The 14,272-nt window shown below is 40.1% G+C and overlaps 1 protein-coding gene across 10 annotated transcripts in view; it reads right to left on the reverse strand.

Annotated features, from left to right (window-relative positions):
* LOC140733174 (serine/threonine-protein kinase MRCK alpha-like) overlaps nucleotides 1-14,272 on the reverse strand; it is a 575,430-nt gene that overhangs the window by 323,579 nt on the left and 237,579 nt on the right. For all 10 annotated transcript variants that reach the window (XR_012100237.1, XM_073056117.1, XM_073056119.1 and 7 more), the window contains exon 4: nucleotides 13,460-13,555. Coding sequence is in view for 9 of the 10 variants with exons in the window: in XM_073056117.1 (XP_072912218.1) it covers nucleotides 13,460-13,555 (96 nt within the window). In the remaining variant the exon portion in view is untranslated. The remainder of the gene's footprint in view (nucleotides 1-13,459; nucleotides 13,556-14,272) is intronic.

Genomic DNA, 14,272 nt, shown 5'->3' on the forward strand with positions numbered 1-14,272 from the left:
TAATAGGATCATGGCTGATCTGACTGCAACCTCAAATCCACATTCCCAGGATTTCAATCAACTCAGCTCCCAAACGTCAAACCTCGAGTGAACACAGCCTAGCCTGTACAATCGGTGGCCTTCACTTCCCCCTCTTGTATCAGATTTTTCCTTAAGTTTTAATCAACATTACTCAGAACTTTTTCCCTTTGTTCCTCTCACTCAGCCCAAAGAGTTGCCCATGATCTAATTCTGATAATCCCAAGAGAGGACCTGGGAAATTACACACTTTATTACACTTCAAAAGAGACCCCATACTGCTTTTTTTGATATCAGCATATCCCTGAATATCAACACACCCCTCCATGATCTCCAATTATAGATGCAAAGTACTCATTCAGTACCTCACCCATTTCTTTCAGTTCCAGGCATAAAATGACTTCTTTGTCCTTGAGTGGACACACCCTCTTCCTCAATGTAAATATAACGTGTCAGACTTCTCTTTCATCCAACTTGTCATGGACCTTTCATGACCCCCTTTAGCCCCGTTGGACCTTACATGAATACATTTATTATATGATTCCCTTCATTATAACAATGAACATACTTCAATGGCTGTGAAGTGTTTTGTGACATTCTGTAGTTATGAAGGGTGCCCACAAATGCAAATTTCCCTTTCACTCGCCATGTCTGTAGCAATCTGATGATAATTCAGAAAAAACAAAAAATCAGAAGAATGACAAAATTGGAATTCCATTTTGGAAAAACTACCCATTCGCATCTTCTTTAAATTTTTCCCCTTCACCTTCTGCCCTGAGAAGAGGACCATCCAGCTTTTCCATGTCTCTCATGACTTTAGAAACATTTATAAAGTCATCCCGTAGCCTTCTTCGTTTGGAGGAAAACAGTCCCAGCCTATCTGGGCTCTACTTTTAACTCAAGTCCTTTAGTTTTGGCAAAATGCTTGAGAATCTTTTCAGCATCCTCTCAAGCTTAATCATAGCTTTCCTACAGCAGGCTGACCAGAATTGTACATAATACTCCATGTGATCTCTTCAATGTTGTGTACAACCATAAAATGACATCCCAACTCTCGTACTCAATTGTTCGACACTTAAAAGGCATACATGCCATACCTACTTCACCTCTTCTTACGTTATCATTTTCAAGTAACCATGCACTAATAATCCTAGGTGTCTCTGTTCCACAAAGCTAAATCCAAGGACCTTGGACAGTTCTATTCATTGTCTAAGGTTACAACAGCATCTACAGAAACATTGTCATTCATACCGCCATTTTTGGTGTCATCATTTACTAATCATACCACGAACACACTTTTCCAAATTCTTAATACATATGACAAACACAAGGGACCCAGCACTGATCCCTGTAACACAAAACTGGTCACAGGCTTCTAATCTTCCATAATAACGTTGAACTAATCTCTACTAGGATGTAATACATATATTTATACAGATCCCATTTCCCAGAACCAATGCCATTGTCCCAGGAGTCTAAACCATCACAACTTCAAACTATGCTTTTATCAGCATGACCCACTTAAATCTGCACTCACTTGCAAGTGGCATTAGGAGTTATACAGTGACTGCTTTGGATCTACAGCACAGGATAATTGGATCTACCTTACTTGCTTCAACAATACACCATCCTTCTCTAGATGACCTTTCTATTGTACTGTGGGCATGGCTTTACCTGTATTCCCCAGAGGCTTGGGTTACTGAACAAATTTTTACAAAGTCATTCTTAAAAAGGATAAAGGCGACAAAAATTCAAGTTTGTAAATTACACAAGGTGCTGCATTATATTCTAGTTATACTGATCTAGCTATTCAGTGAATAAAAATAACACTATTGGTCAGTTAAGTAAAGGCAAGAATCTTGGACAGACTCACAACCAGAACTCCAACTTACAATTGGGAATTTCAGCAGAAGAAACCACCACATGCTACTCTCTGCATCTTGCAAGTCCACAATACTACCTACTATTCTCTCATTGAATTCTGTGCTATTGATAACTTAACAATGGTGCAACCCATTTCAATTCCTTTATTTCTGTTAGTGGGTTATCAAACCTCTCCGCTTTGACTCACTTTCACCAGGCACTTATGAAGGATTCCACAAACTTTAAATACAGTCGACCCTCCTTATCTGCGAGGAATTGGTACCCTTCGCAGATACCAAAAAACATGGATGCTCAAGTCCCTTATTCAACCTGTCTCAATGAGGTGGACCTGGCCTTCTGGTAAGATGGCGACTGTTTAGCTGCTCCGAACTTTTGCTCCGTCATTCTCCCTATCTTTGCACTATATGTCTCCACTCTTAAATCTTAGTTAGGTATTTTATTAGGTTTCTTTTACTTGCCTGCGAACACATCTATCTTATAATGTCTAACAAAAGTACTAAAACCGGGAAAAAGGAAACTTCTACGGCTCTGCTGGCTGACATTCTCGCTGCTTTGGAACAGCATCGACAAGATATTTTAGAGGAATTTAGAACTTCTTTCAACCGGCTGGATGTCAAATTGGATCGGATCAACGCTAGAGTGGACGAACATGCTGAACATTTATCTCGCATCGACTCAACTTCTGAAGATTTAAAACGCCGTGTCCAATATCTGGAAAACCTCTGCTCCAGCCTACAGGAGCAGAATTGTAAACTTTTTTCCAAAATGGTGGATCTTGAAAACTGGAGCAGACATTGCAATCTACGAATTCTTGGTTTGCCAGAGGCCACCGAACAGGGCTCTCCCATGAAATTTTTTCCCGATTTTCTCTGTGAGATTTTTGGGAAGGAACTTCTTGCGACTCCATCTGAGCTTGAAAGGGCACACAGGATCTACGTTCCCCGTGCAACTCTGGGTTCCCGCCCACGGCCGGTAATTTTGTGCTTTCATCAATACCAGGTGAAAAACTGTTTGATCATGGAGGCACGCCGCAGAGGTACTTTTGCTTTTCAAAATACAGTCATTCGTTTTGTGGAGGATTTTGCCCCCCAGGTTCTGAAGATGCATGCTGAGTTTAAAGGTGTAATGAAAGTGCTTTTTGATCGTGGACTTAGACCCTCCCTTCAAAACCCAGCCGACCTTCGAATTACGCTTGCTACTGGAGAATTTAAGTGGTTTAAATCAGTGAAGGAGGCTGAGGCATTTGTTGGAAGTCTTCCGGCCATTCCGTCTCCTTCGGAACCCGGTCTGAACCTCTAAAGTGGTGGATAAGTACCTCTCGTAGTAAAGCTATTTTTTCCGGACTCAGACTTTACTTGAACAACTCAGTCATTATCTATCGAAACTCTAAGGGCTGTAGACAATCTCTCCCTGGACTTGGTGCGTTTTTTTCTAAATAGATAATCCGAGTTTAATGTTTCCCTGCGGACGTTTAGACTGTACGTGTGTAATCCATTTTATTCTTGTATAACTTTATTTATAGAGATCTACAATTGACTCTAACTTGTTTTGGAGGTTTGGAGTTTTTATTGAAGGCCTCCCTGTTGGTTGATTCATGGTTTAAGTTTTGCCCTTTTTTTTCTGTAAATGGTTGATAAGTACTCTCTTCGAATCTATAATTTCCCCCTTTTCTCCCTCCCTTTTTTTTTCTCTCTTTTAATCTTCTATAATCTTTCGCGGGTAGGTTAGTTTTGGTTTTCTTCTGATTTTCTTCGTATTAAGTTTTATACTTCTGTTGAAGTTGTTCCTATTCGTAATTATGTTTTCTAGTGCATAAACTAGCTACCATTTGCTATAGTATTTATACGGAGCTGTTGTTAACGACACAGAACTGGAAGTCATACTTGGGTTAATTTTTTTGGTAGAGCTAGCTGTTCTTTTTGGTAGCCATCTAGTTTTGGGTTGCGAGGATGGGGTGGATTCTCCAGTTCCAACACTGCTCACTGTTTCTTTTGCTTTCTTTTGTTACTCAGGACATGTTTCTGTTTTTTTGATTCTACGAATCTATGTTTACATTTTTGCTCCCAGACTGTTATGGTACTGTTTGACTTTTTATATGCCTGCTGCCTTCTACGCACTAACAATTGATAATGGTTAATACACCTAAATTTGTGAGCTGGAATGTAAAGGGATTGAATCACCCTGTTAAAAGAAGGAAGGGCTTCTCACATATTAAACAACTCAAAGCGGACATTGCCTTCCTTCAAGAAACTCATATTCGTTGTTTTGATAACTCCCGGCTTTTGTCAAAGTGGGCGGGTCAGCATTTTCATTCATCCTTTGCCGCCAAAGCTAGGGGGGGGGTCTCCATCCTTATTAACTCAAATATTCCTTTTGAACTCCATAATAAGATATCTGATACAAATGGCCGTTTTATTATTGTTTCTGGTAAACTATATAATACTAAAGTTGTACTAACAAACCTGTATGCCCCCAATTTTGATGATGTTAATTTTTTTGAATGTTTTTTTCTCCTCACTACCAGACTTAAACTCATACTCTCTTATACTGGGTGGTGATTTCAACTGTTGGTTAGATCCTAGTTTGGATCGATCGTCCTCTGTTACTAGACCACCTACTAAATCTGCCTTTGCTATTCAATCGTTTCTCTCTAATTTTGGTATCTCTGATATATGGCGTTTCCTTCATCCCACTGCGAGAGATTATTCTTTTTTTTCACATGTTCACCATACCTTTACTAGAATTGACTACTTCTTACTCGATAATCAGCTCATTCCATTTGTCTATTCTTGTGATTATCAGAGTATACTGATTTCTGACCATGCCCCAATTACTCTGTCTTTAAATTTTCCTGGTCTCCCTCAGAGGAATAAACACTGGCGGTTTGATTCGACTTTATTATCGGATGATGATTTTCTAAAATTTATCAAGGATCAGATAACCTTTTATTTTAACACCAATTCATCACCTGAAATGTTATCCCAGATTGTCTGGGATGCCATGAAAGCATATTTGAGGGGTCAAATAATCTCCTATACAGCAAATCTTAATAGAAAGTCCTGTGCAGATCGATTAGACCTCATTAATCAGATTAAAGAATTGGATCAACTGTATGCTCAAACTAAGAATCCTGAACTATACAAGAAACGTGTAGAACTTCAAACTAAATTTAATCTTCTGTCTACTCAACCTGTTGACCGTCAACTTCTTGAAAGTAAGAGTCGCTTTTACATTCATGGTGACAAATCTGGTAAATTTCTAGCCAATCAGCTGAGGCGTTCCAAAGCCAAACAACATATTACAAAGATCCGGAGGGAGAATGGAGACTTTACATCGGATCACTTAGAAATCAATGACGCATTTAAAAATTTCTATTCTCGACTTTATTCCTCTGAATCTTTGAATGACAATATCTCTATCTATCATTTTTTAAATAATCTGAATATTCCTTCGCTTTCATCTGATTTTAAAGCCAAACTTAGGGCGCCTATATCATCAGAAGAAATATCTCTTGCAATTTCTGCACTGTCCTCAGGGAAATCTCCTGGACCTGATGGGTTCCCCGTAGAATTTTATAAATCATTCTCTTCACTTCTTTCTCCTCAGTTACTCTCAGTATTATCTGACTCGTTTAACTACGGCAAATTGCCACCCTCTTTTAATGAGGCATCTATTATTCTTTTATTAAAAAAGGTTAAAGACCCAACAGAGTGTTCCTCGTATAGGCCGATTTCTTTGCTTAATGTTGATGTTAAAATCTTGGCCAAAGTTTTGGCTTATAGATTAGAAACTGTTATTCCCTCTATTATTTCTGATGATCAAACTGGTTTTATTAAAAACCGTCTTCCTTTTTTTAACATTCGGCGTTTATTTAACATTTTATATTCACCTCCAACTGGGATTCCTGAATGTGTTATTTCCCTCGATGCGGAGAAAGCATTTGATCGTATAGAGTGGAACTACCTTTTTGCAGTTTTAGAAAAATTTGACTTCGGTCAAAGTTTTATCTATTGGATCAAATTGCTGTATTTGTGTTCTACTGCCTCTGTTTTAACTAATTTTCAGAAATCCCAGTTATTTAACCTCAAACGTGGCACCCGTCAGGGATGCCCTTTAAGTCCCTTTCTCTTTGATTTGGCTACAGAACCTTTGGCGATAGCTTTTCGAAATTGTCCTGAACTGACTGGGATTTGGTGAGGGGGTGTTGAGCATAAAGTTTCTCTTTATGCTGATGACTTATTACTTTTTCTTTCAAATCCATCTACATCCTTACCTCCAATGTTTTCACTTCTTGACCAGTTTAGCGAGTTCTCTGGATATAAACTTAATTTACATAAGAGCGAACTTTTCCCAATTAATAAAGAAGCACAAGAATTAACATTTCGTGATCTCCCTTTTAAAGTAGTCCACAATCAATTTACTTATCTTGGGATTACAGTCACAAGGAAGTTTAAAGATCTCTTTCGTGAAAATGTTGCCAATCTTCCATATACTATTAAACAGAGTCTGTTACAATGGTCACCTTTATCTATGTCTTTGGTAGGTCATATTAATGTTGTTAAAATGTATGTTCTCCCTAAACTTTTATATCTATTTCAATCAATCCCAATTTTTATTCCTAAATCTTTTTTTGATTCCTTAGACTCTATTATTTTGTCATATCTGTGGAAGAATAAGCGCTCTAGAATTAATAATAAAGTTTATCTCCAAAAATCTAAAACAGAGGGTGGCATGGCTTTACCTAACTTCCATTTATATTATTGGGCAGCCAATATACGTTGTGCTACCTTTTGGTCTTTTTTCCATGGCCAACCCGAGTGCCCTAATTGGGTGGCAATGGAGTGGAGCTCCACTAAAGAATTATCTATCTCTGCACTTCTCGGCTCTGTACTCCCTAGTAGTTTGTCCAGATTAATAGTTAATCCTCTTGTCAGACACACTTTGCGTATATGGGCTCAGTTTAGGAAATTTTATGGTTTCCATGGTTTCTCCTTTTCTAGCCCTATCTAACATAACCACCTTTTTTTACCTACTACGTATGACTCAGCATTCCATGATTGGTATAGGAAGGGCATTAGACATTTTGAAGATCTTTTTATTGATAATCGCTTCGCTTCTTTTCAACAGCTCTCTGCTAAGTTCAATCTGCCCAATGCTCATTTTTTTAGATATCTCCAAATTAGATACTTTATTACTCCTTTACTCCCTAACTTCCCTGAAATGCCTGAAAAAAAATGTTATGGACTTATTTCTTTCTATTAATCCACTAGGTAAAGGTTTAATATCATTTATTCGTGATAAACTAGCAGCCTTACAACGTGCCCCTGTGGATAAAATTAAAATGGCATGGGAGCATGATTTAAATACCTCCTTATCTGATGAGACTTGGGACTCGATTCTCAAATCGGTTAATTCAACCTCTCTTTGTGCTCGCTATTGCCTTTTACAGTTTAAGATTGTTCATAGAGCCCATATGTCTAAAACTAAATTATCTCGATTTTACCCCAACATCAGTCCGCTTTGTGATAAATGCAAAAGGGGCGAGGCCTCTCTCATTCATATGTACTGGTTTTGTCCGAGCTTGGAGAAATTTTGGAAAGATGTCTTCACAACGTTATCGTATATTCTGAATCACCACCTAGAACCTAACCCTTTAATTGCTTTGTTCGGTTTCTGGGGTGAGACAGATTTATATCTGAGTTCGACTAAGTGTCGATTATTATCTTTTGCCTCTCTCCTGGCTAGACGTTTAATCCTCCTTAGATGGAGAGATGTTGCCCCGCCCATGCATGCTCAATGGCTTAACGATATTATGGCTTGCTTAGACCTTGAAAAAATTCATTATTCAGTTCTTAATTCGGATTTAAAGCTCCATAAGGTCTGGGGACCTTTTATTGAGTACTTTCATAACCTTCCTCTTAACTAAGGTTTTTTTTCGGTCCCTTGCTTTCAGCTCCTTTTTTTTTGGTAGTAGGCATTAATATCTTCTGTTGCTAAGTGTATTTACAGTTTTGGGGATTTGATTGTCCTGATTTATATTCTCTATATTGTGTTGTGGTTGGTCTGGAGTTTTTTTTTGTTGCGGGGCTTGGGGAGGATACTAATTTTACATGTCTTCAATTTGGGTGCTTTCTCAAATATCTTTCTTTGTATCATATTATTATTGTATGTTTATTTTTGCACTGTATCAAGGTTCTTCATTTTGATCTGGGTTTTTTTTTATCTGTAGTTATGTAGAAAATGTATTAGAAAACTAATAAATAGATAGATAGATAGATAAATAAATAAAGAAGCGGACCTTAGGACCCAGCAGAATCCCAGACCTTATTTAACTGGTCTCAGTGCGGTGGACATTAGGACCCGACGGCAGATCTCTGAATCCGCAGTGTTTCTGTTCACGAAAATTATCACGATCATGATTGAAAATAAAGTGGAAATAATAAAGCGATTGGAAAGAGGTGAAACGCCATCGGTCATTGGAAAAGCGTTAGGCTACAGTCGGTCAACGATGGGAACAATTTTAAAGGATAAAGTGAGAAAGGCCCTGCCCCGATAAAAGCTACAATTATTACTAAGCAACGCAGTGGTTTAATTACTGCATTGGGTTTGGGGTTTTTGATTCTCCACATCAACCAGGCACGAAAGGAGAATGCGCTCGGAAGTGGTCTGTCACTGCTTCGAACTCAGGAACTTCCTGAGCCCAGCACTGAAACATACGTTCTTAAGTGTTTTATATGCATAGAAAGGTAAAATATATACTAGATACTAAGACAAACGTTTGACTAACTGACGTTAAATAATACCGGATGTACCTGTTCCGACTTACACAGTGAGAGAACTTCCGATTTCTTTTCGATCCCAATCCACGGTAACCTACGCACATCCTCCCGTATACTTTAAATCATCTCTAGATTACTTATAATACCTAATACAATTGTAAATGCTATGTAAACTAGTTGTTATACTGCATTGTTTAGGGAATAATGACAAGAAGAAAGTCTGTACATGCTCGAACAACAAGTGCTGGAAGAGGTCTTCCGGGTTTTCTCGATTAGCGGTTGGTTGAATTCGCGCATGCGGAACTCACGGATAAGGAGGGCCAACTGTATATGGCCTATCAATACTGCTACCAGCCTCTCTATGCTTCTCACTCACAGCATACACCACCTGCTTATTCTCTGTAAATATCTTATATGCAATGCATCTATCTGAAACAAAGAACGCCTCTTTAAACCAGCAGAATCATAAATCACAGAATAACAGAAACATACAACACAGAAAAGCACACTTTCAGCCCATCTTGTCAATGAAGACCATGATACCTATATTTCTCTATGCCTTTCCTATCTGTTCAAATGAATTTTAAAGATTGCAAATGTAACTGCCTTCAGTAACTGCTCTGGTCACTCCTTCCAAATATTCATTGCCCTCTATGTGGAAAACGCCTTTCAGCTATCCTTTAAATTTCTCTTCTCTTAACTTAAAATCTGTACTTGATAGTTCTAGATTTCAAGCCCCTGGAAAAATACCCTTGTCACATCTCTGCCTCTCATAATTTTATATATGTCTATAAGGTCACTCCTTAGCCTCCAATGTTTCAGAGAGAACATAAAAACATGAAGAAATAGGAAGCATGGGCCATCAGGTCCTTCAAGCCTCCCCAATATTTAATATGATCATGGTTGATGTATGAGGCCTCAACTCTTCAGTGCTATTTCTCCATACCAGTCTATTCCTCAATCTCTTAAATATTTATCCAGCTCTATTTTAAATACTTCTAATGATCCAGCTTCCACTACCCACTGGGGCACAGAATTTCAGAGATTCACCACCCACTGTAAGAAGAAATTTCTACGGACACCAGTTTTAAACATCCAGCTCCATTATCTAACAGTCAATATCCCTTTGCGCGAGACTTTCCCACTAGTAAAAAGACATTCCAACATCTACCTTCACAAACAAGAGAAAATCTGCAGATGCTGGAAACACACAAAATGCTGGAGAAACTCAGCAGACCAGGCAGCATCTACGGAAAAGAATACAGTCAACACTTCAGTCAGAGACCCTTCGCCACGACTGAAGTAAAAAAGATGAGGAGTCAGAGTTAGGTGGGGGGGGGGGGGGGGGGAGAGGAGAAACACAAGATGATAGGTGAAACTGAGAGGAAGGAGGAGGAAGTAAAGAGCTCGGAAATTGATTGGTGAAGCAGATACAAGGGCTGGAGAAGGGGAAATCTAAGAGAAGACAGAAGGCCGTGGAAGAAAGAAAAAGGGAGAGAAACACCAAAGGGAGATGAAGGGCAGGCAAGGAGATAAGATGAGAGTGGGAATAGGGAATTAAAAATAGCGAAGGGGGAGGTGGGCATTACCTGAAGTTTGAGATATCAACATTCGTGCCATCAGGTTGGAGGCTACACAGACAGAATATAAGATGTTGCTCCTCCAGCCTGAGTGTGGCCTCATCAGGACAGTAGGGGGCACCACAGATGGACATGGAATGGGAAGTGGAATTAAAATGGGTGGCCAGTGGGAGATCCCAATTTTTCTGGCAAAAATGTTTTTATTAGTAGGTGCTCAGCGAAGTGGTCTCCCAATCAACATTGGGTCTAACTGGTATACAGGAGGCCACAACAGGAACACCGAATACAGTAAATGACCCCAACAGGCACAGGTGAAGTGTCGCCTCACCTGAAAGGACTGTTTGGGGCCATGAAAGGTAATGACGGAGGAGGTGTAGGGGCAGGTGTAGCACTTCCTCTGTTTGCAAGGATAAGTGCCAGGAGGGAGATCAGTGGGGAGGGATGAATGGACAAGGGAGTCACGTAGGGAGCAAACCTCACGAAATGCAGGAAGTGTGGCGGGGGCGGCGATGTGCTTGGTGGTGATATCCTGTTGGAGATGGCAGAAGTTACAGAGATTTATGTGCTAGACACAGAGGCTGGTGGGGTAGTAGATGAGGACAAGAGGAGGACCCCTATCCTTGATGGGATGGTGGGAGGATGGGGTGAGGGCAGATGTGTGCTAAAAGGAAGAGATGCAGTTGAGGGCAACATTGATGGGGGAAGAAAGGATGCCCCTTTCTTTGAAGGAGGAGGACATCTCCTTCATTCTAGAATGAAAAGCCTCACCCTGAGAGCAGATGCAGTGGATATGGAGGAATTGAGAGAAGGGATGGCATTTTTACAAGTAACAGGGTGGGAAGAGGTATAGTCCAGGTAGCTGCAAGAGTCAGAGGGTTTGTAATATAAATCAATGGATAAGCTGTCTCCAGATACAGAAACAGAGAGATCAAGAAAGAAGGCTTATCTTGCTAAGGCCCAGGGACAGCTATCAGACACCTCTTATTTACTGCTCGAACAGGATCCCACTAAGGAGCACCAGGCCATTGTCTCCGTCACCATCACCAACCTCATTAGATCTGGGGATCTATTTTCCCAACACATAAACTGTTGTACATTTACACGTCTGAGTTCGTAGAATTTTACCAGAGAATGCTGAAAGTCAGGGAGTTATGTGCAGAGGAAAGGAAGAAGGGATGTACCTTTAGTTTCAATGATTTCAAGTTCCCTGGTCCCAAGCATCTTATTTTCACCATAGATGTCCAGTCCCTATTATTACCTCTTACCTTATTTCCTTGCTTGCCCACTGCCTCCCTTTGATGCTCCTTCCCCTATTTCTTCCTACCACGGCCTTCTGTCCTCTCCTATTAAATTCCCCCTTCTTCAGCCCTGCATCGCTTTCACCGACTTCCCAGCTCTTTACTTCACCCCTTTGCCTTCAAGTTTCACCCATCACCTTGTGTTTCTTCTTTCACTCCCCCATCTTCTAACGCTGATTCCTCATATTTTTTCTCCAGTCCTGCTTAAGGGTTTCAGCCCAAAACTTCAACTGTACTCTTTTCTATAGATGCTGCCTGGCCTGCTGAGTTCCTCCAGCATTTTGTGTGTGTTGCCAACATCTACCTTGTCAAGCCCACCTTCGGATCTTATATATCTGAGTAACATCACCCTCATTCTTCTACATTCCATGGACCCTAACTAGTTTGTTTTTCATCATTGTACAACCCTCTCATCTCAGGAATAAGGCTGGTGAATTTCCTATCTCCTACTTCCAAAGTTACAATACCCTTTCTTTAAAAAAAAGATAAGGATACCAAAACTGTGCACAGTATTCCAGGTGAAGTTTAATCAACACCCTGCACAACTCAAAGCCTCCATTTTTTAACCTCTAACCCCTTTGGAATGAAGCCAAAATACATTTGTTTCTCCTTATTTGATCTGCCTGCTCGCTTTTGGATTCCTGCACGAAAGCTCCTTGATCCCTCTGTACTTCATTCATGCAGTCTCCCTCCCTATCGATAATAATCAGCCTTCTGATTCCTTTAACTGATGTGCATGAGCTCACACTCTGCCACACTAAATTCTATCCATGGCCTCCTCTACTGTCAAGATGAAGCCACACTCAGGTTGGAGGAACAACACCTTATATACCGGCTGGGTAGCTTCCAACCTGATGGCATGAACATTGACTTCTCTAACTTCCATTAATGCCCTTCCTCCCCTTCTTACCCCATCCCTGATATATTTAGTTTTTCCCTCTCCTCCTTTTTTTTCCTCTCTCTTTTTGCCCATCACTCTGCCTGTTCTCCATCTCCCTCTTGTGCTCCCCTCCCCTTTTCTTTCTCCCTACGCCTCCCGTCCCATGATCCTTTCCCTTCTCCAGCTCTGTATCCCTTTTGCCAATCACCTTTCCGGCTCTCAGCTTCACCCCACCCACTCCGCTCTTCTCCTATCATTTTGCATTTTCCCCTCCCCCTCCTACTTTCAAATCTCTTAGTATCTTTCCTTTCAGTTAGTCCTGACGAAGGGTCTCGGCCCGAAACGTTGACAGTGCTTCTCCCTATAGATGCTGCCTGGCCTGCTGTGTTCCACCAGCATTTTGTGTGTGTTGCTTAAATTCTATTTACCCATCTTTTGCCCACTCACTCAATCTATCTACATCCAATTGCAGAATCACTGTATCCTTATTACAACCACCTTAATAACAGTACTCCACTCCATTTCTGGTGAATCTCTTCTGTACTCTTCTCTATTGCTGCTACAGTGTGACAACCAGACTGTATACAACGTTCTAAGTACAATCTCACCAGTCTTGTACAATATTCAGAAATAATTGACAAAATCTTCAAAAACCAAATACAGAGAAATATTTTAAGGTGTTTTTTTCCTTCACTGCTATTATTCTCAAATAAATGGTTCAACTATCAGACAGTTCTATTATCTAGGGCTGATCAAGCAAGAGAAGTATCAGGTAGATGGATAGACACACAGCTTCACCAATAAACAGAAAGGTCAGAAGGAAGTCAATCTAGTCAATGCTGCACTATCTCTGTAACGATTTTAAAAATAATAATGACATGGGAATTTAGAAGCCAAATGCCATTTCCATAGTCAGGAATCAATGCACTGTACAGATTAGTTAAGCAGGAATGAAAATTTAAAAAAATATATATATAAATTGAAACAAAATAAAACTAAACACTCCAGATTTTTACTTACCAAATAATTTTCATCCTGGAAAGCATAGTGCAATGTGGTAATCCACTGGCTGTCTCCATTTACTAACACATCCCGCTCTTCTCGAAAGCAAGCAGTCTGATTAAGAAAAAAAGTTTGCATGCAATATTTTATGAGATCAAGAATAATAGAATGTCATATCCAACTGCAAAATTGCAAGAATGCTTAATATGCAGTTATAGTCATACAGAACCTGAACTCTCATCATTCGCTGCCCTACCCCAATACAGCCCACCCCTCCCCCTGCCACCCACGTCCATGCCAAATGCTAACATTTCCATAGCCAATGTCTTGATACTTCTGAAATATAAGAATACTTGCCTCCATTACCCACTCAGCCACTGCATCCCACTTTCCAACACCCTGTGAGTAAAAAAGCTCTTCCTTGGATCCTTTCTCAACCTCTTAGCTCTTACCCTAAACCATTCAGGCACATCTGCTATGGAGACAAGTTTCTTATGCGCTGCTCCATCTCGGCTCCCCAGAATCTTGAGTTCAAACTTAAGATGCTGCTTTCCAACGAAAATATTAAATATTTATCAAGGCCTCTGATACAAAAAGGGAGACAATAGGGCATTCAAAAATTAGCTCTCTGTAGCACAGAGTATGCATAAACTGAATGGGATTACAAGGACTATGCTCAGACCATAATCCCACCTTTACAGAGAAGGGAGAGAAAAATAGTTGGGCAAATCACCCTCGTGAGAGCAGGCTCCCTTGCCCATTTCTTTTGGTTGAGGAAAGAATGGTCCTAAACGTAATACAGCATGGTACTGCAGCTTCAATAATTTTGTA

Source organism: Hemitrygon akajei, chromosome 9 (genome assembly GCF_048418815.1).
Source record: "Hemitrygon akajei chromosome 9, sHemAka1.3, whole genome shotgun sequence".
Taxonomy (NCBI): domain Eukaryota; kingdom Metazoa; phylum Chordata; class Chondrichthyes; order Myliobatiformes; family Dasyatidae; genus Hemitrygon; species Hemitrygon akajei.